A 24,625-nucleotide genomic window follows, 5' to 3' on the forward strand; every position below is an offset into this window, starting at 1 on the left:
ATTTTTTTAAGAAGGGTACTGTCCTTCAAGATAGAACCTATTAATTTGTTCTGTTTCTCCCTTGATCCTAGAGGGTCAATTTATGTCAACGGTGGATTAAAGGTCAAGTGCCTTCATGTGCCGTTCACGAGAATCGTCTCAAGTTCTAGGGTTTACCTTTGTGGACAAACACTTCCCGCTTGTAGTCCATCCTTTCGGTCTTGCCACAGTTCCGAGTTCTTACGGAGGCTCTGGGATCGCTGTTGGCGATGCTTCAGTTACGGGGCATTGCAATGGCGCCCTATCTGGCTAATATCCAAGTCCAGGTGTTATCCTTACGGCAAGCAAGATTTACACGGACATGGGGTTATACTTCCCGTGAGCTCACGGGTGGAAGGTGACTTTGGAAAAGTGTTCCTTAGTCCTAAACACAAGGGTAGCTTTCTTGGGAATCATGACAAATTCCATAAGAATGAAGATTTTTCTGACTGAGGTCAGGAAATCAAGGTCTATCAATTCTGGTCTAGTCCTTCAGTCCACTTCTCGGCCTTCAGTGGCTCAGTACATAGAGGTATTTGGGCTGATGGTGACGGCAATGGACATTAGCCGGACAGATAGCTCAGCATCCTAAGGCACGGTGGCTGAGGTCTGTAACAACCCGAGGGTTGTAGGTTCAATCTCTGGTGAGGTCCACTCAACCTTTCATCCTTCCAAGGTTGATAAAATGAGCAGCGCCTTGTGACATTTAAAATTCTGTTTGTTCGTTCCACCTCAGACCTATGCAGTTAAGCATACTCAGGCAATAGAACGGAGACTTTGCAAACTTGTCTCCTCAAATAACTCTGGATCAGGAGACAAGGGATTCTCTTCTATGGTGGTTGTCTCTGGCTCATCTATCCCAGGGAACATGGTTTAGCAGAGTGTGGACTCTGGCGGAGTCTGTTCTTTTTTTTTTTTTTAAGACTTCCTGCAACTGAGAGCGAGTTTCAAGGCTCTTCTGGTCTGGACTCTTTGGCCCAGTTTCATTCTTGCTATCTATCAGCGATCCATATCCCCGGGGTGGACACTTGGGAAGCGGATTTTCTGAGTAGACAGACTTTTCATCCATCCGGGAGTATTCTCCAACCTGATTTTCAAATGGGGTCGGCCGGAGTTGGATCTCATGGCATTTTGTCGGAATGCCTGGCTTTTGGAATACGGTTCCAGGTCCAGGGCCCCCAGTCGAGCTGATAACTGTCTTGGCAGTTCTTTGATCCTTCAGCCTAGCATATCTATTTCCCCCGTTTGCGCTTCTTTGCCGGGTGATTGTTCAAATCAAATAGGAGAAGGCATCAGTGATTCTCCTCGCTTCTGCGTGGCCTCGCAGAATTTGGTAGGCCGATATGGCGAAAATGTCATCTCTGCAACCTTGGATGCTTCCGTTGGGGAAGGACCTCTTATTCAGGGTCCCTTCTTCCACCCAAATCTAGTTTCTCTGAAGCTCATTGCTTGGAGATTGGACTCTTGCTCCTATACAGGTGAGTTTTCTTTGATTCGGTCATAGATGCCTTAATTCAGGCATGTAAGCCTGTAACTAGGAAGATTTACCATAAGATAGGGCATAGATATCTTTATTGGTGTGAATCCAAGGGTTTCTCATGGAGTAGAGTTAGGATTCACAGGATTTTGTATTTTCTTCAAGAAGGCTTGGGGAAGGGTTTTTCAGCGAGTTCCCTAAAGGGGACCCCTAAAGGGTCAGATCTCTGCTTTTTCTATTTTGTTACATAAGCATCTGGCAGATGTCCCAGATGTTCAATCCTTTTGTCAGGCTCTGCTTAGAGTCAGGCCTGTGTTTCAACCAATTACTTTTTCATGGAGTTTGAATTTAGATCTTAAAGTTCTTCAAGGGGTTCCATTGAACCTATGCATTCCTTAGATATTAAGTTGTTATCTTGGAAAGTTTTATTTCTTGTTGCCATTTCTTCTGCTCGAGGAGTGTTTGAGCTTTCGGCATTACAATATAATTCGCCTGACCTTATTTTTCATTCGGATAAGGTGGTGTTATGTACTAGACTTGCTTTTCTTCCTAAGGTTTTTTCAGACGAAAACATTAATTGGGAAATTGTTGTTCCTTCCTTATGTCATAATCTTTCTCTCAGAAGGAACGTCTTCTGTACGTTTTGGATGTAGTGCTTGTTTTAAGAATTTTATTTACAAGCGACTAAGGACTTTTTGTCAATCGTCTTCTCTGTTTGACTTTTTTTCTAGAGAACGTAAGGCTCAGAAAGCTACGGCTACTTCTTTCCTTTTGGTTGAAAAGTATCATCTGTTTTGCATACGAGATTGCTGGACAGCAGCCTCCTGAAGGAGTTACGGCTCATTTCACCAGGGCTGTTGCTTCCTCATGGACATTTGAAAGTAATGCTTCGGTTGAGCAGATTTGCAAGGCTGCCGCCACTTGGTCTTCTCTTCAAGTTTTTTCTATATTTTACAAATTTGATATATTTGCTTCGGCTGAGACTGTTTTTAGGAGAAAGGTTCTTCAAGCAGTGGTGCCTTTCGTTTAGGTTCCCTGTCTTGTCCCTCCCTTTTCATCCGTGTACTATGGCTTTGGTAATGTATCCCACAAGTGAGGATGAAATCCGTGGACTCATCGTGTCTTTAAAAAGAAAAGAAAATGTATGCTTACCTGATAAATTTGTTTCTTTTTAGACACGATGAGTCCATGGCCCGCCCTGTTCTCTGAGACAGGTTATTATTTTTTTGTTAAACTTCAGACACCTCTGCACCTTGGCTTTTCCTTTCTCTTCCTAACTTCGGTCGAATGACTGGAGTGGGAGGGAAGGGAGGAGCTATATATACAGCTTTGCTGTGGTGCTCTTTGCCTCCTCCTGCTGACCAGGAGGCGTAATCCCACAAGTAAGGATGAAATCCGTGGACTCATCGTGTCTAAATAGAAACAAATTTATCAGGTAAGCATAAATTTTCTTTTTTGTTTTTGTCTCTTATGGAGGGTAGTACTCTTCGGCATGGGATGGGCCTGGATGAAAGTTAGAGTCCGGAGATACAGGAAGTTTCTTTCTGCAAAACCATCCCGACTCAGATTAACAACTCCTCAAGCAATCAGTGTTGTCAAACTTCACTTTGCTGCCTGCTTTCTTCTCTCAAGTTCATGGCGGAGGCGATGCTACTATTCGTCACACTTGAAAGGCCGTGTTCCTGTTCCACGGCGTTGATTCCGGTAAGATCGTTTCAGTTTACTTTATGCAATGTACTGTAATGTGATGTTTCCCGTGTGGCTAAAGCTCCTCGCGGGTTTAACTTTTAACAAGGGGTCTCAGTGAATCTCCGTTTAATCTTGGAATCGAGGGTTAATATCTCCTGAGGGGGGTTATGGGACAGGGGGGTTTATAATCATGTTTGTTATGTGATTCAACCTGCTTATGTGTGAGGTTATGGGCTCGTGGTTGGAGGCCTTTGGTAGTGACGTGGCCTGTTGGCTCTACGCAATTTTTAGACTATACCGTTCACCCTGTGTCCGGGCGTGGTTACGCTCTGTTCCCATTTCCGCATTCCCGATCGTGTGGCGTCTGAGATTTACTCTAGTCCGCGTGGGTCTGGTCATAGGAGGTGGTGAGTGCCCCAGCCATTGGTGGTGTCAGGTGCCGTTTTGTTGTTACTGAGTAGTCCATATTGTTATCCCTTCCTAAAGCTATGGGGGATTCTGATGCTGAGCCTGTGGTCATTTCAGATTCAGTTACGGAGGATTCGGATAACTACACAATTATAATATCTGATTCAGATTCGGTGTCAGGTGACGAATCCGATTTAGCCTCATAGACTTCTGTCAACCATTCTTGTTCCATTTGCCATGTGAGAGCACCCGGTTCCTCGGGCTCTGGGAATCAGGGGTCTGCTGAGCCATCTGCCTCTGGGGGTCCTGTCTCCCAAGGAGCGAGTTCCCTACCTAATGTTCCTCTTACACATGCGAGTAACCCAGTTTATAGTTCCTCCATGTGGGGTGGTGTGTTCCCCCGGAACTTGCAGCACGCTTTCGCTTTCAGATAATGTCGGCGATGGCTCGTCCACACAGTCCAGACGTTTCTTTAAGAATGTGCTTGTGCCCTGTTGTCCCGGGTATTCCACCTTGGGGTGGGCCTCCGCAGTATCCTAAGGGTTCTGTTCCGGAGTGTTGTGCATTTCGGTACCGGATTGCGCGCCTTCGCGTGTTGCTCAGACATCTGTTTGAGTCACTGAATGACCCTATAGTACATAGATATGGGAATTTTCAGTCCTATGGTCCGAATGGTACTAAACTTTAGACATATGGAGGCCCATTTATCAAGCTCCATATGGAGCTTGAGGGCCCGTGTTTCTGGCGAGTCTTCAGACTCGCCAGAAACACAAGTTATGGAGTAGCGGTCTAAAGACCGCTGCTCCATAACCCTACCCGCCTGCTCTGATGAGGCGGACATGAATCACCGGAATTCAACCCGATCGAGTATTGCTGGTGCAATGCTGAATACGGAGAGCATATTGCTCTCCGCATTCAGCGATGTCTGTCGGATCAGGTCCGACAGACATATGATAAATAGGCCTCATGGGGATGAGGTAATCTCCTATTGTCTTTATTTGAGTTTCTTTCCCAGTTGTGAGATGGGGCTCAGTTTGGCTGGTCCGACGGGTAGGCCCGTGTCCTTTTTTGGGGCGTTAACCCTTGGGTTGCCTTATAATTTATTTATATCCGATGGATGTCTTTTATTTGTTTTTGTTTCCTTCGGGAACCATCTGGGATGATACTCTTGGTTACTTCTGCGGAAGTTGTTGGACATGTTAGTCCTATGTTTAAAATGTCTGTTTTCCTTTTCCCCTATGAGGGAGAGTTTATGCAGCTTGCTGGTTAGGACCCTTAGTACGGGCTGGCCCTGTTTGGGTTTGTCCGGTCTTGCGGCTGCTCAGACACGTGGCGCTGTTTCGACTGTGGTTTGGTATCAGTGCTGAGTGCTTAGATTATAATTTTTTCATGTTCTGCAGCATTCGAGAGGAACCCGAGGGTTCTTAAAGCGGGAAGGTTTTAACCTGTCCTTATAGCTTCTAGTTATAGCTAGGTGAGAGTGTTCCGTTGCGTAGCTCTATCTGTCATCTGATTTCGTCAGAGCCTTGAGTGCCTCCTCCAGGTGGGGGAGGGTGGGCAGACTTAGGTCCTGTTACCGCTGTTTGAGTGGTTTGCCTTCAGTTTAGGCTTCAGGATGGTCCTGTTAGGACTAGATCCTACGGCTTATGGATAAGCTGTTCAGCTTGCGGAGGGTTTTCTTTAAGACCTGTTGCAGCGCTGGACTCCTTATAGGGGGTGTGTCTGCTATTCTAGTGTTCTAGATGCAGTTTTTACTCTGGACTGTGTGGTCTATCCTAGTGTTGAGACCTTTAGGTCTCTTTTCATGTTTCCAGGTGAGTCAGATACCCTTTTGGAGATCTGCGCCCTGGATGATGGTTGATCCCTGTGGGGACTTGTCTAGCTCGGGGTTACCCGGAGCTGGGAAGGTTTAGAACCTTCTTTTTCTCTGTACCCTCTGCCTGTGTGGAGGTAATGGAGAGCCTAGCCCGGCTAGTAGGGTTTTGTGGGCTACGAGGTTCCCCGCTGTTGTCCTGTGGCTCAGAGGTCCCTTCATATGACTTCTGGCCTAGCTTCTTGGAGTGTTGAACTTTAGCTAGGGATGGTCCCTTCCTTTAGTCGGGGCCTGTCTCTCACTATCCGAATTTAGGATATGTGTCCATTCCCCTTTTTGTCTGACCTTTGGTCAGTTGGGGTGTTTAGTTCCAGGGTGAGACTGCCTGAACTATTAGAAGCCTTGACCTATTTTCCTTCAAAGACTCTGCTTCTGGGGCTTTGCTCCTTTTCCTAATTCGGATTCTGGAATTTTAGGATTGGTAGGGATGTTCTCTGGTAGTGGGGATTTGGGCTGTGTCCTTGATCTATCTACCTGTCTGGGTTAGATTTGGCCTGGTATCAACATATTTATTACTCCTTACTGAGTATCCCATGTCATCTGGGAGTTCCTGGGTGGCTAGCGCCTTGAGTGTGGGTTTTGACTCTGCTGCTGGCGGGGGGTTCCAATTTCTGTTGCTCCTTAGAGTTGCAATTCCCTGGTCGGTTACCAGTGTCCCCGTGGATTTCTGCTTTGCAGGTAATTGGGGTTGGCTGTGCCTCTGTTTGGCATGCGACCTGTAAGGGGGTCCTCTTCTAGGACATTTACGTTGGGGTTTTTATACTCACTTAACCGGTGGTTTCGGACCTTTGGGTCATTGTTGTTCTTTCCGGTTCTTTCCCTTTCATAGGGAATATTCTCCTTTCTTTGGAGATGAAGTCCTTTTTTGTTTAAGACCTCTTTAGCTCGGGAGGCATAGGGTGGAGGTGGTCCGCCTGGGGCCTTCTCCGTTTTAAGCAGATTGTGGGCCTTGTTTTGATAGATACTTATCAGTTTATGGCCTTATCTTATGGTCAGAGTCGGGTTGTCCTTGTACTCCGGTGAGATGGTTCTCCCATCTCTTTGCTCGTTCCTGTATCAGTTTCGGGATTCTTTAGTTCCTGTACTGAATCCGCATGGCTGGGTTGGTCCAGCTGGGTATGAGTCTGCAGGCAGGACTTAGTGGCCTACGGGATAACTATCCTGTCTAGTAAGCTGAAGGCTTAGAGTTTGAATCCTGCTGTGGCAGCTGTTTATTTTGTCCGAGCGGTCTAGGGATCGAGGTATCCCTTGTCTGTGAGAGCTTGTTAGCTCAGTCTGCAGGGAGAGGGTTTCTCTTTCTCCTTGTTCCTACACAGGAGTTGTTTTTCTCTACCTTCGGCTTCTGAGGGTATGTTCTCCTTCTCGGGAGGCCTTGATGGAGGCTTGTGTTCTCCTTTTTAGGGGCCTAAGTTTAGGTTGGGCAGCTTAGGTTGCTGAGAGAATGCCCTCAGTTTAGGGATTGTTTTTATACGGTCCACTTACTGTGGACTGCTTCTTACTTCCTTGCAAGTTCTTTGGTATCGTCTTGTTATGGACACGGTGTTGTTGATCATGAGGTTTTGTCCTGGGTCTATTACACATTTTCATGATGAATACTTTGGTATTCTATGGGCGGGAGCAGGGAGGACTTTGTGTCTTCTGTTACGTCCTTGCTTGCAGGATGTTGGGGAAAGGTTTTCCTATCTCCGTGTCCAGATTATTCCGGTGTTTCGCTTCATGTGGTGTGGCCTTATTCTCGGTTTGGATCAATTTTTGTCTCCGTGAGCCGGATCTTCACACACTTGAGGTGTTTTCTATCGTATTACAGGAACCTTTTGGTTTCTTCGGTTCCTTGCCTTGCCCCTGGGGGCTTAGGATGGTTGGAGGAACCGTTTATTGGGGCGATGGTATCTCTTGGAGGACTGTTGGCTCAGTTGAGTCCGTTTGCGGTCTCTTGTTTGGCTCTGGATTGACTGCGAGTCAGTGTCAGCGGGGCTTTTCTTCAAATTTTTTGTTGGGTTGTGGTTCAGGTCTGGTGACCTCAGTTTGGGCCGCCTATGTACCCTCCCGTCTTGGCATTCAGTGTCCTCTTTAGCTTGGGTATTGATTTCCCAAAAGTAATGAATACTGCTGTGGACTCTTTCCATTTAAGAAGAAAAACATAAATTATGCTTACGTGATAATTTAATTTTCTTCTGATGGAAAGAGTCCACAGCACCCCACCCGTAATCTTCTGAGGGGCGTCCTTTTATTCTTCTGGGATCTTTTCACCCTGATATTTCTTCTACTGTTCCTTGTTCCTCAGCAGAATGACTGGGGGATGAGGGAAGTGGGAGGAGTATTTAAGCTTTTGGCTGTGGTGCCTTTGCCTCCTCCTGGTGGCCATGTTCCTATTTCCCAAAGTAATGAATGCTGCTGTGGACTCTTTCCATCAGAAGAAAATTAAATTATCAGGTAAGCATAATTTATGTTTTTTTTTCTTCCATGATTCAGATTTTTTACTTTTGTTTTGCTTCATTTTCTTGGCATTCTTTGTTGAAAGAGCAGGGATGTATTACAGGAAGTTAGCAGAACACATTAATAAGCCCATAACAAAAGTCATATATGTGAAGCCACCAATCAGCATCCAGCTCCTGGGCCTTCCTCTGTATGCTTTTCAACAAAAGATACCAAGAGATCTAATCAAATTAGATAATAGAAGTAATTTGGAAAGTTGTTAAAAACTGTATGCAATATATGAATCATGAAGAAAACATCTTGGGTTTTATGTCCCTTTAAATCTTTCCTTGTAAAACAGAGGCCTAACTACCTATTTATGTTCCACTTTCTTCTAATTCCCTCTGGTAGGTGCAGAGCTGAGTCCAAGCTGGGAACACATCCTCTTCACCGCCTGCCACAACCAGCACCTCTTGTTGACCGCTCCCAAGAGGAGGCTTCAATCCTGGAGTCATGATTGGAAGGGTATTCTGGATAGTAAGCGACTACAGCTGATGTCTGCTAGGAATGAGCCCATTAATAAGAGCTGTGAGATTAGCAAATCCGAACACTCCATTGTGTAAGGTCTTTTATGTTTGGACCTTTCAGACACAGAGCTTTCTGATTGGTCCAACACAACAATACATAATTACAGCATTTATGAAGGAACTCTGCATAGACTGCAATGTTAAAAAGGGGAACATTTCCTGTTCAGCTTATTGGGCATTTAAAGGACTTAGATTTCAAAACATAAAGTAATACTTAAAGGGACACTGTACAAGAAAACAAATCTACAACTCATATGAATGAGCTGCATTTAAACATGTAGGCATTTTTTGCCTTAAAAAATATTCTTTAAAAACTGTTTAAATTTACACTTAAACTATTATACCAATATCACTCCCTACTAACACTCAGTGGCATATGTGTACTTCCTACTAATACTCAGTCTGTATCAACAGGAAGTACTTATCAGCCAATAAGCATTAACATGAAGTAGCTGACAACCAATAAGCATTAACAGGAAGTACCTATCAGCCAATGAGCATTAAAAGAAAGTACACATCATACAGCTGTGTTAGTTTTAATTCAAATTTATAAAGCTTTTTGCTCACAAACTTCTTCTTGCAAAAAAAATAAAAAAATACCAAATTAATAACATGTTTTCTATTTGGTAAACAGAACAATTTTGAGTACATTGTTACTTTAGACCTGTTACTCCCTATGGGCTATGTACTGATTGCAGTCTGGCATGCCAAGGGTTTTTTAAACATACGCACAAATTGTATTAAAAAACATATTTTAACATTAAATGAATAGGGTACGTACACTGTACAAGTTAGTAAATAGTACCAAAAATAATACAAACTGTATTTTCAAAATATTAGATAAACTTCTAGATCTCCTTGGTAAATTTTAATATTTGACAATCTTTTGCTGATAATTATTTTATTGTATATTGCTGTGAAACGACACATTTTTAAATAAATATTAAAATGTATTTCTGTTTGCTATGTTTAAATGAGGGCAATTTAAAAAGTACTATAGATGTTCTGTCTTTCTTCATTTTTTGAACATATATTCCTAGGTTGAGAGAATGTTTTTTTCTTTAAAACCTTGTGGGTGTGTCACAATCCACCAACAGAGGGCTAAATTACAAGTGGCGCACTAATGTTAGAGCAGGTTACGATAAGCAATATTGCGCCTGTGCCAACTTGTGTGAATATTACAAGTTGAAAGTAAACTTGTTCACTCGAACGCAAACAAATTTAGCGTGTGCTGGGTTTGCTCCAAACGCAACATAAATACATTAAAATAAGGTGTTACACTCATATATGAACTATCTGATAACAATTATTTGTATAAATATTAATAACAATTTTTATAAGGGTTAAAAGGTATAAAAGGTATATGGTATATGACAAGGTGTTTGAATGAAAAGGGCTTTAATGTTTTTATATATATATATATATATATATATATATATATATATATAAAAATGTGTATGGTGTGTATATATATATACATACATATATATATATATATATATATATATACACTGTATATGTGTGTCTATATATTTGTATATACATGTATATTGATGTATGTATGTATATATATATATATATATATATATATACACATACATACATATATAAGCTTATAAACACATATATACACACGTATATATACATACACACTTTGGAGTCCTTTACACTCAAATACATTAAAAAATGAAAAATAATTTTTATTCAATTTTAATATTTTATGTGTTTTATTCTGTATTTACTGTAAATATTTTACATTCTAATGTTCTTCACAAAGTAGAAAATGTTTTTAGTATTTTTAAATATATATATATATATATTAGATATACAGTATATATCGGTATATATCTGTACCTGTATATATTCATATAGATATTTAAGTCTATATATATATATATATTTATATTTTTACGATTTTTTTTTTATATATATATTTAAAAAGAGAAAGAAAATTTTCTTCTATGTGAAGAACATTTGAATATATATGAATAACGATAAATGTTAGATTTTTTTTAAAACAGAGCGCTCCATTCAAGTCCATGGGGAAAAGTTAACGCTGTCACGATATATACAAAGTCCTCAAGTTAGCGTGTGTTGTGTCTTGTTCTCACCACTTTAAGTGGTGTATGTGTGCGAGCAAACAAATGATTTAGCGCGTCACTTGTAATCTTGCCTAGAATGGGAGATTTCATTAACAGCCAATGAACTTCTATTCTACTGACCAGTTGAACACTTCCTGTTTGTTTCAAAATCAAAATAAACAGTTTTAAATAAAAAAATATTTAACGCAAAAATATATTTTGTAATGTGTTAAAACAGCTCTGTTTCATATACATGATAGAAATTTATTTTTTGCTTTTAATTCCCCTTTAATAGCATGGATTTTGTTTATTTGTGTTAAAAGAAATGATGTAGTAATATAATAGGTATTGCAGGGTTTTTTCTGTCAAAATGAAACAAAAATAAATAATACCCATTCCATTATAATATCAGCACAGATAAACAAAAACAGAATATATTTACTGTTTAGCTCATGCCTGTTACACAAATCTAATAATGCAAATATTCAGCAAAAATTAACTGCAATACAGGTAGCCCTCAGTTTACGCCGGGGTTAGGTTCCAGAAGCAATGGTTGTAAATCGAAACCGTTGTAAATTGAAACCCAGTTTATAATGTAAGTCAATAGGAAGTGAGGGAGATAGGTTCCAGGCCCCTCTCAAAATTGTCAAAAGTAACACTTAATACATTATTTTTAAAGCTTTGAAATGAAGACTTAATGCTAGGCAGCATTATAAACCTAATAAAATAATCACACAACACAAAATTTATAATTAAACTAAGTTAAATGAACAAAAAACATTTGCTAAACAGCATTATAAACCTAATAAAATAATCACACAACACAGACTTCACTTGCCTTTTTCTGCAAACAGTTCTTTCTATGCATTCCAATCTGGACTGAGTTATAGACAGGAAGATTTTTTCCTTTGAAATCTGCTCGATAGCTCAAGTCTGGTTACACTGATTAATTTCAGCTTGCTTGGCTTTGCTGCAAAACAAGCAGACAGCTCCACCTACTGGCTATTTTAATAAATGCACTGCTTCTCAATGCTTTTCAATAGCAGTCACATGACTGGAAAAAAAGGTTGTTATTCTGAAACAGTGTAAATTGAACTGTTGTAAAACGAGGGCTACCTGTATACCGATGGTCAGGTAATAATATGTGAGGTCTCACATATTAGTTTATTTTTGGTAGAGAGGGTGAACTAATTGTGCTTTTTTATTTTTTTCATCAGCCATGTGACATGATTTCCCTCATTTGACAGAGGAATCACTTTACATTCAAATTAGCTGCCATATGTTTTTATTTATTTTTGGCTGAGAAAAGGGCTATTAAAACCTTTTGATTTTGTATATAAAATTGTCCCACGCTCCCTAGAGAGCCCAACAGGCAAAACCTGTAACCTGGGTTTTCAAAATGCTGCAAATCATCTGAATTAGCTATTTAATTTGCAGGTTTCAAAATTTGCTTTTGATTTTCTCTAGGGAGTGTGGGACAAAATACATTTTTACACAAAAACAAAAAGTGTTTAATTTCCTTTTTAAGAAAGAACCCTTATGAGCATGAACAGCACCGTTTAAAATGTTAAAATGCTCCTGTAGTAAACAGTGGCAGAGTAATAGCAAGGTAAAATAACTACTTGCTGTTGTGTTACCCTCAGGTTTTTTGTTCCCTTAATATTCAAATCTGGAAAACATTTATATATATATATATATTTTCAACAGCACACGTTTTTTTTTGCAGCATATCACAAGCATTGCAGCTCCTGAGCGAAACACAGCTGGTGATTGGCTGGGTTGTGTGACTACTGATGCCGATTGGCTCAGTGGCTGTTTCTTGCTTGGGATCAGTAGTTCAATTCCCCCAAGTGCAACTTAATCTATGTTTAAGCTCTTTGTGAGGGTTTAACACATAGGGGTAGATTTAATAAATATCGAGCGGACATGATTCGCTATATGAATCATGTCCACTCTACATCGATAAATACTGATAGCATACGCTGTTGGCATTTATCACTGAACAAGCATTTCTTGTGAAATGCTTGTGCAATGCCGCCCCCTGCTCACTTGTGGCCAATTGACCGCTAGCAGGGACTGTCAATTATCCTGATCGGATCGGGATGATTTCAATCCGCCACCTAAAAGGTGTCGGACAGGTTAAGGAGCAGCGGTCTTCTTAACTTCCATTTTAGGCATGTTCTAACGAATTACTGCATGCACTTTTTCCACTACAATGTCCCTTTAATATAGATAAATCTAAATGCTATTCTAAACATAGGGTCTCCACAAGTGTATGCAATGTCTGATTACTATATTTTTATTACAGAGGCACCTTAAACCTATCAGTGCTATTGTTTTATTAAATGATGCCATAACCTTTCTAATAGCACAGATATCAATATCCCAATGGTACAATGATTTCCATATAAGAATGATAGCTGGATTTGTTCATACAAATGAAGAGTCATACTAGGTCACCACCTTGTACTGCAAATTATTTGTATAATACTTAAAAAGTGGCATCATAATTGTGTTGGGCTGTAACTGGACCTCAGTGGGCCTCCGAGCAAAGGAGGTGGGTCCCCAAATTTCAGTAGAATCCTTTTCTGGCTGGTTGCAATCAGCAGAGGCAGAGGTGGCAGCCTTCCTGTACAATATGGTGGCAGGTTTTTCTGTACAACAATGTGGCAACCATCTTGGTAGCCCTGACACTGGCACAGAGGGGCCAGGCATGATTCATGTGGAACCTCCTGCAACACCACTACTGATTGCAGCCCTAAAAGCGTCCCTTAGATGTGTGGGCCCATTCTAAATTGGAGACCTTTGAGACTTCTGTATTTTTGCCCCTGGTATTGGGAGAAAGTTAGAATCTACCACCATTAAGTACTGCTGAATATTTTAATAAAACAGCCACTCATGTAGCTATTTTTTTAACATTTCTGTATATTTTGTTTAATTAAAAAAAACATCCATTAAAAGATTATTTTTTAAAATTGGTATAAACCAGTTACATGTATATAATATGCTATATTTTATATATATATATATATATATATATATATATATATATATATATACTGTATATATATATATATATATATATATATATATATATATAAATAGTATTAAATATATAATGTATATAAGTATATAATACCTCTTGATGTATTATTAAATACCATGCACATAAGACCTGGCCAGTGCGTTCTTTTTTTCAGATATATATGTTCACAGAAAAACTGTAAAAAGCGCTCACCCGAAAAGTCCACTATGTAGACGTATAACCGACACAATGGAGAGTGGGCGGGACACCCCCCCTTACTTCTGCCAATAAGCTGGCTGCTAGACCGGGTGGAACTGCCAGGCACGCCCCAAACAGCATAGAGTGCACATGAAAATCCAAAGAGTGGGTAGCGCTCAGTATATGGCTCATAATATCCAGTGAAGCGTATGAAACAAGAAAAGATCCCAAGGCATAGACTTGTAAAATGAAAAAAACAAGGTCGATAAAAAGATCAGCTCAGCTACCTGATGGAATTTGTCTCTGCTGGCTTCTTTCATATGGATGTTTTTAACGTCTTTTTATCGACCTTTAAATAAAGTTTGGATTTTTTTCATTTTACAAGTCTATGCCTTGGGAACTTTTCTTGTTTCATACGCTTCACTGGATATTACGAGCCATATACAGAGCGCTACCCACTCTTTGGATTTTTATATATATATATATATATATATATATATATAAATATATATAAAGTCTATGACACAAAGAATAAACAGGGTTATTTTGGAGATCCATACTGTCTTCCTGTTATCTGCAAAAAAAAGTAACCAATAGCAGTGATGAAATAGTGCAGTACCTGATGAAGTGTCTGCGTTCTAGCAGTGCTCCCAACTCCCAAGTGTCCAGCATTTAGTGGAATAGTTCTGATTTGGGTGCTCTGTCTCGCTCTACGTTGTGAAACCCAAATACCATGTCCCAGAATAAAAATCTCATAAATATTATTCCCATTTTCCTTGTGGTCAAACATTTCATACAAAAGGTACTAGAGTTACTGTTTATTAGTAAAATTGTTATTCAAATTAAATATTTATAATCTTTCTCATTTTGTCCTGTGAATAGATTGTATTATCAGCTCAGCTGCTGAAATATCCTCACATCATTTCTGGATGTATTTGGTTCATAATAAATGTTCTGATACCCTAAAATAGGTGTGTGTTTTAGCCTGTTACTTATATACTGATACACTCTATAGTGGCTAAAGGATAATTTATCTTTTGGTAATATGTAGTGAAGAAAACAAGGACTGGCCTGTTATCAATGTCTAGATAATACAGGGTTACCGTAAGCTATCAGTTTAGCAGCTAATGGGTTACAAGCAATTTAGGGAATGTATCTGAGCCATTGCTTACCTATGATTACCCATTGAGAAGACTGAGGGGCTGATACATATATATAGTACATGAGTGCTTCAGTGTTCACTCTCGGCAAGAAGTAACTAGAGGTGAGCACCGCATTGGGATTTATTTATTGGCTACTGGTTGCATTATCTTGGAGGTACAGCACAAAGCTGCCAAACAGATCGTTATTGGAATATGGAAACATTTAACAACCATTTTTGTTTTATTTATGTGGTTACCGAAATGTGGCTGTACCGAAAGGAACACGATAAATCTGTCACTTTCATGTATTAATTCAGTGGACCAGTTTATAATTTGACAAACCATTGCCTTAAAGGGATACTAAACCCACATTTTTTTTTCTTTCATGATTCAGATAGAGCATGCAATTTTAAGCAATTTTCTAATTTATTCCTATTATCAAATTTTCTTTGTTCTCTTGATATCTTTATTTAAAAAGCAGGAGTGAAAGCTTAGGAGCCGGCACATTTTAGGTTCAGCACCTGGGTAGCGCTTGCTGATTCTTGGCTAAATGTAGCCACCAATAACCAACCACTATCCAGGGTGCTGAACCATATACGGACCGGCTCCTAAGCTTTCATTCCTGCTTTTCAAATAAAGATAGCAAGAGAACGAAGAACAATTGATAATAGAAGTAAATTAGAAAGTTACTTAAAATTGCCTGCTCTATCTGAATCATGAAAGAAAAAAGTTGGGTTTTGTATCCATTTAAAAATAAATGTGCTTAAAGGGACATAAAATCCCCCCAAAATAATTCATGAGCATACAGTTTTAAATAACTTTCCAATGTACTTCTATTATCTAATTTGCTTTGTTCTCTTGGTATCCTTTATAGAAAAGCATACCTAGGTCGGCTCAGGAGCTAGCTGCTGACTGGTGGCTGCACATATATGCCTTTTGTCATTGGCTTACCAATGTGTTCAGTTAGCTCGCAGTAATGCATTGCTGCTCCTTCAATAAAGGATATAAAGAGAATGAAGCAACATTGATACATTTGTTTGTATCTAAATCATAAAAGAAAGGTTTTGGGTTTCATGTCCATTTAAATTTAGACTGTAGTAAAAAATAAATAAAATAAAATGTTAAGCATGTGCTTAGAGCAATTGCCCCAGCATATGAGCTGCCCACGGCTTGTTCTTTCATGATTCAGACAGAGCATACAATTTTCAACAACTTTCCAATTTACTTCTATTATTTAATTTGCTTCCTTCTCTTGTTATCCTTTGCTGAAAGGTTTATCTAGGTAAGCTCAGAAGCAGCAAAGAACTGATTGGTGGCTGCATATATAGACTGATTGTCATTGGCTCACCCATGTGTTTAGTTAAAAACCACTAGTGCATTGATGCTCCTTCAACAAATGATACCAAGAGAATGAAACAAATTAGATAATAGAAGTAAATTAGAAAGTTGTTTAAAATTGTATTCTATGTCTGAATCATGAAATATTTGGGTTTCATGCCCTTTTAAACTCAGATATGTTGGAGAGGTTCTGTGTAACGGTTTCTAAAAGTATAGCTACAGGGGACATTACTACGTTTTTGTTTTTTTCCCCAGACTAATACTAATTTAGGAATGGGAATGGTTTGACAAAATATAAACTGGACAGACAATATAGAATAGCTTTTATTTGTCATTTTATGTCTCATTGCTGTTGTATGCACCTCCCCTCGTATATAAAACGTTCTAAATATTGTGCAATTATTATGTATTCATGCACACAATCGTACTTATCTCTACTGTGTTTTTGGTTTTGGGATAAAATATGTATAGTAAAGACACTTCTGTACTGCTCAAAGGATACTGAAAATAAACAAGTTGTTCCTACCCCAAATTTGTGTGTCAGTTAATTATTTTTAATAGTGCTGTAACTTTAAAATTGTTCACCATTTGAAAATGAATAGTGATCAAAGGAACATATACAAACCAGGAAAGAAACAATTGTGTGTTTATGTCCCTTTAAAAATTTAATATTTTTTGTATAACTGATGGTTGATTAGTGGCTTTAGTTTAGCATTTCTAGCAAAATAATCCATTGTTAATATTAGGCTGGCAATTTTTTTTCTTCATATAAATATAATTAGTCAAAAATCTGCTGGTATTTAGATGAAAATATTTTATACTATCATATTGTGGTGGCACACTGTTTTAGTAATGACTGATTAAGGGCATGCACACATGTTCAAAACGCGTCGGTTTCCATGGAGAGGTTATCTTGTTAAAACATACCCGTGTTAACCATATGGAGAAACACTGGGGTGTATATACAATTTTTGTGTACATATATACATGTGTGAGTAGAAATGTATGACTGCATGTGTGTGTATATATGTGTGTATGCATGAATATATGTATTAAAATATGATTGTGAGTTTATTGTGTATCACAATCCTACTAAAAATAACTTGTTCTACTAGTTAATAGCAAAGAAGGTTTTGGATACAAAGACAACCTTTAAAGGGACAGTCTAGGCCAAAATAAACTTTCATGATTCAGATAGAGCATGTAATTTTAAACAATTTTAAAATTTACTTTTATCACCAATTTTGCTTTGTTCTCTTGGTATTCTTAGTTGAAAGCTTAACCTAGGAGGTTCATATGCTAATTTCTTAGACCTTGAAGGCCACCTCTTTTCAGAATGCATTTTAACAGTTTTTCACCACTAGAGGGTGTTAGTTCATGTATTTCATATAGATAACACTGTGCTTGTGCATGTGAAGTTTTTGGCATTTATTAATTTTTGCCTCTCAGGAACATTTCTTCAGACGGCAATGATCAACAGATTTTGCTCTCATTTTTTGTTCTATCTGTGAACTGACATCTTTCACCAACATGCTCACAAATGGTGTAAGTCAATATGTTGCTTTGTGTGACTAGTGGTGCCAGCTGTGCGCCATAAAAATACTGGACAATCTACGTATGTAAGGTGGGGTCCCCCAAAATCTCAATCTTAGGCCACACCCTTAATCCTACCATGTATTTTTTTCAAAACTGTGTAGTCATTTTATCTCCTTGGTTGCAGGTAACACATATAAAATAAAATGCACATTGTCACTAGGCCATATTTGTAAAGCATAGAGACATAGGGGCATATGTATCAAGCTCCGTATGGAGCTTGATGCCCCATGTTTCTGGCGAGCCTGCAGGCTCGCCAGAGACAGCAGTTATGAAGCAGCGGTCACAAAGACCGCTGCTCCATAACCTGTCCGCCTGCTCGCCGCAAATCAACCCGATATAGTACGATCGGGTTGATTGACACCCCCCTGCTGGCGGCCGATTGGCCGCGAGTCAGCAGGGGACGGTGTTGCACCAGCAGCTCTTATGAGCTGCTGGTGCAATGCTGAATATGGCGAGCGTATTGCTCGCTGTATTCAGCGAAGTCTGGCGGACCTGATCCGCACTGTCTGATCAGGTCCGCCAGATTTTGATAACTAGAGGCCATAGGGTCCGATTTATCAATGCTTCAACTGATAATATACTGGAATCTCGCGTCAAATTAGACGCAAAGTTGATCCACCATAGTTAACAAAGCTTCAAGATTGTCAAATGTTGAAATGTTTGATGTAATATACGCTCCCACTATATCAATCCGACGCAGATTGATGCTTGTGTTATTCGAGCGGAATACTGATCATCCGCTGTCACATTTGACTCTATTTGTCTCTCTTGCCAATTTATCAAACATTCAACAGGTATGCTTGCGTCTATTCCAACGCAGCTTACTTATCCGCCACCCTTGAGGCCTTGAATGCCATAGAAATCAATCGAGTCTGAAAACACAGAAAGGTTATGTTCGATGCTGCAAGACAATGAAGCATATAAGATAATAGAAGTAAATAAGGGAGATGTTACCCTACTTATGGATTATGTTACATCTTGGTCTCTCATTACAAAGCTAGGGGACAATATTATTGTTCCAAATTTGGTGTGAAGTATTGCTCCAAATTTGGTGCACTAGTAGATATAGGGAAAAAATGAAATAAATACATTAAATAATATAGTCTTCCTTTTTTTTAGTCCCACTCTCCACTTCGCACCAAATTTGACGCAACACTTTTCGCACCAAATTTGACGCAATACTCAAACTCTTAAACAACCCACAAACTGGTAAAGTTTTCCACAACTTCTTATTGGTAAATGCATAATCACTTGATTAATGAAATCGGCAAATCTGATTGAAATATACATTTTCTACTATCACTAACAAATCAAATTGCTATATACTTAAGTCATTGATCACTCTTCAGAACTTGTAAGTGCCTTTCTCCTACATTGGTGTGTCCAGTCCACGGCTTCATCCTTACTTGTGGGATATTCTCATTCCCTACAGGAAGTGGCAAAGAGAGCACAACAGCAGAGCTGTCCATATAGCTCCCCCTCTAGCTCCACCCCCCAGTCATTCTCTTTGCCGCTCTGAACAAGTAGCATCTCCACGGGGGTGGTAAAGAGTATGTGGTGTTAGCTGTAGTTTTTTATTTCTTCTATCAAGAGTTTGTTATTGTAAAATAGTGCCGGTTTGTACTATTTACTCTGCAGCAGAAAGTGAAGAAGATTTCTGTTGAGAGGAGTATGATTTTAGCACCAGTAACTAAAATCCATTGCTGTTCCCACGCAGGACTGTTGAAACCAGAGAACATCAGTTGGGGGGAACAGTTTGCAGGCTTAACTGCTTCAGGTATGATCAGTCATTTTTCTAACAAGACCATGTAATGCTAGAAGACTGTCAGAAATTCCCTCTGGGATAGGTAAGCCATTTTTTCTTAGACTCTGTATAAAATGATGGCTTATATTTAGGGCTCTATGCTGGTTGACACTATTGTGGGCTTTAAAATTGATTGCTTTTTAGCATGTTTTTCACTATAAATAAGGTGTTTTTGCAGACTTTAAAACACTTTTGGGGTTTAATTTCGGCCTGGCACTTATTTGGACACCTAAATCTAGTCAGAAAGGCCCCTCCACTCTGGAATGAAGAGGGAGGAGGCCTCATTTTCAGGCCTCAATTGCGCAGTTGATTTTGCCTAGGCAGTCCATGCAGCTTCATGTGGGGCATCAGAAAGGACTCCAGGTAGGCTTATTTCCTACTAAAATAATCCCTAACAAAGGTAAAGGCTCCAGGGGAAGCTGGAGCTAGTACTGTAGTGTGTTAACCGGTTAATAACTGTTTTTAGCTCCGGTTTGGGCATTAAGGGGTTAATTGGTCTGAAAATTTGTGTGCACTCTTTTCAAAGCATTAAGGCTCTGTGGTGAAAATTTCATTAAAATCGGATGTTTATTTCATGGTTTTTTGATGTTTCAGTAATAATGTGTGCTCTTTTATTATTTAAAGAGACAGTAACGTTTATGTCAAAAATAATTTTTATTGCATTGTAGTTCTATTTAAGCCTGTCAAACATGTCTGAATCTTCAGATAGACTATGTTCTGTATGTCCAAAGGCCAAGGTGGTTCCCCCATTAAATTTATGTGTGCAGTGTGCCATAGCGTCCAAACAGCTTAAGGACAGTACAATCACACTTAAAAATATAGCCCAAGATGATTCTTTAGCTGAAGGTAGTGAAGATAGCTTGCTTTCCTCTCCTTCTGTGCCAACACCAGCTATGCCGGCGCAGGCGATGCCCAGTACATCTAATGCACCAATTGCGATTACTATGCAACAATTAGCATTTTTTATCCAAACTGCCAGCCTTTCCTTTGAAGCGTGATTGCTCAGTTTTAAACACAGACAATGAGCAAGCAGACGCAGAGGATAATTTATCTGTAGTGCCCTCACATCAAGCTGAATTGGCGGTGAGGGAGGGCCTGTCTGAGGGAGAAATTTCTGACAGGAAAAGTTTCTCAGCAGGCAGAGCCTGATACCATAACATTTAAATTTAAGCTAGAACACCTCCGCGCCCTACTTAAGGAGGTCCTAGCTGCACTTGATGATTGTGATCCTTTGGTGATCCCAGAAAAATTGTGTAAAATGGACAATTTCCTAGAGGTCCCAGTACACACTGATGCGTTTGCGATACCTAAGATGGCGGATATAGTGACTAAGGAGTAGGAGAAGCCAGGTGTTCCTTTTGTTCCCCCTCCTATATTTAAGAAAATGTTCCCCATTGTTGACCCCAGAAGGGACGCATGGCAGACGGTCCCTAAGGTAGAGGGGGCAGTTTCAACGTTAGCTAAGCGCACAACTATTCCAATAGAGGACAGTTGCGCTTTCAAAGATCCTATGGATAAAAAATTAGAAGGATTGCTTAATAAAATTTTTGTTCAGCAGGTTTCCTTCTTCAACCAATTTTGTGCATTATTCCTGTCACCACGGCGGCGTCTTTTTGGTTCGATGAACTAGAAAATTCGCTCCAGAAGGAGACTCCATATGATGAAGTCATGGACAGAATTCATGCACTGAAGTTGGCTAATTCCTTTATTTTAGATGCCGCTTTTCATTAGCTAAATTAGTGGCGAAAAATTCAGGTTTTGCAATAGTGGCGCGCAGGGCGCTTTGGCTAAAATCTTGGTCGGCGGATGTGTCGTCCAAAACAAAATTGCTTACTATTCCTTTCAAGGGTAAGACCCTATTCGGGCCAGAATTGAAAGAGATTATTTCAAACATCACTGGGGGAAAGGGCCATGCCCTTCCACAGGATAGACCTTTCAAAGCAAAAAATAAGTCTAATTTTCGTTCCTTTCGCAATTTCAGGAACGGACCGGCTCCTAGCTCTACAGCCTCTAGACAAAAGGGTAACCCTTCCCAGCCCAAACCAGCATGGAAACCATTGCAAGGCAGGAACAAGGGGAAACAAATCAGCATGAAAGGATAGCCCCCGATCCGGGACCAGATCTGGTAGGGGGCAGACTCTCTCTCTTTGCTCAGGCTTGGGCAAGAGATGTCCTAGACCCCTGGGATTTAGAAATTGTCTCTCAGGGGTATCTCCTAGAATTCAAGGACCTTCCTCCAAAGGGAAGGTTTCACATGTCTCGCTTGTCTTTAGACCAGACAAAGAGACGGGCATTCTTACATTGAGTAGAAGACCTTTTAAAAATGGGAGTGATACACCCAGTTCCAAAAGCGGAACAAGGACTGGGTTTTTACTCAAATCTGTTTGTAGTTCCCAAAAAAGGAGAGAACGTTCAGGCCAATTCTGGACTTAAAGATCCTAAACAAATTCCTCAGAGTTCCATCATTCAAAATGGAAACAATTCGAACAATTTTACCAATGATCCAGTAGGGTCAATACATGACTACCGTGGACCTAAAGGATGCATACCTGCATATTCCGATCCACAAAGTTCACCATCAGTTCCTAAGGTTCGCCTTCCTGGACAAGCATTATCAGTTTGTGGCTCTTCCCTTCGGATTGGCCACTGCTCCAACAATTTTTACAAAGGTGTTTGGATCCCTTCTAGCAGTGCTAAGGCCAAGGGGCATTGCGGTAGCACCTTACCTAGACGACATCTTAATTCAGGCGTCGTCCTTCCACAAAGCGGAGGCTCATACGGATATTGTTCTAGCCTTTCTAAGGTCTAACGGGTGGAAGGTGAACGTAGAAAAAAGTTCTCTGTCCCCGGTCACAAGGGTTCCCTTCCTGGGAACAATAATAGTCTGGGTAGAAATGAAAATCTTTCTGACGGAAGTCAGGAAGTCAAAACTTTCAAATGCTTGTCGAGTTCTTCATGTCATTCCTCAGCCTTCTGTGGCTCAGTGCATGGAGGTAATCGGTCTAATGGTTGCGGCAATGGACATAGTCCCTTTTGCCAGAATTCATCCAAGACTATTGCAACTGTGCATGCTCAAGCAGTGGAATGGGGATTATGCAGATTTGTCTCCCCAGATACAAATGGACCAGAAAACCAGAGACTCGCTCCTCTGGTGGTTGTCTCAGGATCACCTGTCCCAGGGAATGAGTTTCCGCAGACCAGAGTGGATCATTGTCACGACCGATGCCAGTCTCTTAGGATGGGGCACGGTCTGGGACTCCCTGAAAGCTCAGGGTCTATGGTCTCGGGAAGAATCTCTTCTCCCGATAAACATTTTGGAACTGAGAGCGATAGCGGAGGCCAAATTCATAAGATTTCAGTCGGACATCATGACGACTGTAGCGTACATCAATCATCAGGGAGGAACAAAGAGTTCCCTGGCGATGAGAGAAGTATCCAAGATCATCAAATGGGCGGAGGATCACTCCTGCCATCTATCTGCAATTCACATCCCAGGAGTAGACAACTGGGAGGCGGATTATTTGAGTCGTCAGACTTTCCATCCGGGGGAGTGGGAACTTCACCCGGAGGTTTTTGCCCATTTAACCAACTATGGGGCATTCCAGATCTGGATCTGATGGCGTCTCGTCAGAACTCCAAGGTTCCACGCTACGGGTCCAGGTCCAGGGATCCCAAGGCGACATTGGTAGATGCATTAGTGGCGCCTTGGTCATTCAATCTAGCGTATGTCTTTCCACCGTTTCCTCTACTCCCCAGGCTAGTAGCCAGGATCAAACAGGAGAAGGCTTCAGTGATTCTAATAGCTCCTGCGTGGCCACGCAGGACTTGGTATGCAGACCTGGTGAATATGTTATCGGCTCCACCATGGAAGCTACCATTGAGACAGGACCTTCTAGTGCAAGGTCCATTCGAACATCCAAACCTAGTTTCTCTGCAGCTGACTGCTTGGAGATTGAACGCTTGATTCTATCTAAGCGTGGGTTTTCGGAATCAGTTATAGATACTCTGGTTCAGGCTAGAAAGCCTGTAACCAGGAGAATTTACCATAAGATATGGCAGAAACATCTCTATTGGTGCGAATCCAAGGGTTACTCATGGAGTAAAGTTAGAATTCCAAGGATTCTTTCCTTTCTCCAAGAAGGTTTGGAGAAAGGTCTGTCAGCTAGTTCCTTAAAGGGACAGATATCTGCTCTGTCTGTCTTGTTACACAAACGTCTGGCAGCCGTGCCAGATGTTCAGGTGTTCGTACAGGCGTTGGTCAGAATTAAGCCTGTCTACAGACCTGTGACTCCTCCATGGAGTCTAAATTTAGTTCTTTCAGTTCTTCAAGGGGTTCCGTTTGAACCTTTTCATTCCATAGATATTAAGTTACTATCTTGGAAAGTTTTGTTTTTAGTTGCTATTTCTTCTGCTAGAAGAGTTTCTGAATTGTCTGCTTTGCAGTATAATTCACCCTATCTGGTGTTCCATACAAATAAGATCGTTTTACGTACCAAACCTGGTTTTTCTTCCAAAGGTGGTTTCCAATAGGAATGTTAACCAGAAAATAGTTGTTCCTTCTCTGTGTCCTAATCCAGTTTCTAAAAAGGAACGTTTGTTACACAATCTAGATGTGGTTCGTGATTTAAAATTCTTTCTAGACGCAATAAAGGATTTCAGACAGACATCTTCATTGTTTGTCGTCTATTCTGGTAAGAGGAGAGGTCAGAAAGCTACTGCTACCTCTCTTTCCTTCTGGTTAAAAAGCATCATCCGATTGGCTTATTAGACTGCCGGATGGCAGCCTCCTGAATGAATTACTGCTCATTCTACTAGAGCTGTGGCTTCCACATGGGCCTTCAAGAATGAGGCTTCTGTTGAACAGATCTGTAAGGCAGCGACGTGGCCTTCTCTGCATACTTTTGCCAAATTTTACAAATTCGATACTTATGCTTCTTCGGAGGCTATTTTTGGGAGAAAGGTTTTACAAGCAGT

General features: G+C 40.3%; 1 protein-coding gene across 1 annotated transcript in view; it reads left to right on the top strand.

Moving 5' to 3' along the window:
- NT5M (5',3'-nucleotidase, mitochondrial) overlaps positions 1–9,461 on the top strand; it is a 50,292-nt gene extending 40,831 nt beyond the window's left edge. The window contains exon 5 of the mRNA XM_053694894.1: positions 8,292–9,461. Coding sequence (XP_053550869.1) covers positions 8,292–8,503 — 212 coding nt within the window. The 3' untranslated portion in view covers positions 8,504–9,461. The remainder of the gene's footprint in view (positions 1–8,291) is intronic.
- Positions 9,462–24,625: the final 15,164 nt, after the last annotated feature.

The sequence above is a fragment of the Bombina bombina genome, chromosome 11, assembly GCF_027579735.1.
Source record: "Bombina bombina isolate aBomBom1 chromosome 11, aBomBom1.pri, whole genome shotgun sequence".
NCBI lineage: Eukaryota > Metazoa > Chordata > Amphibia > Anura > Bombinatoridae > Bombina > Bombina bombina.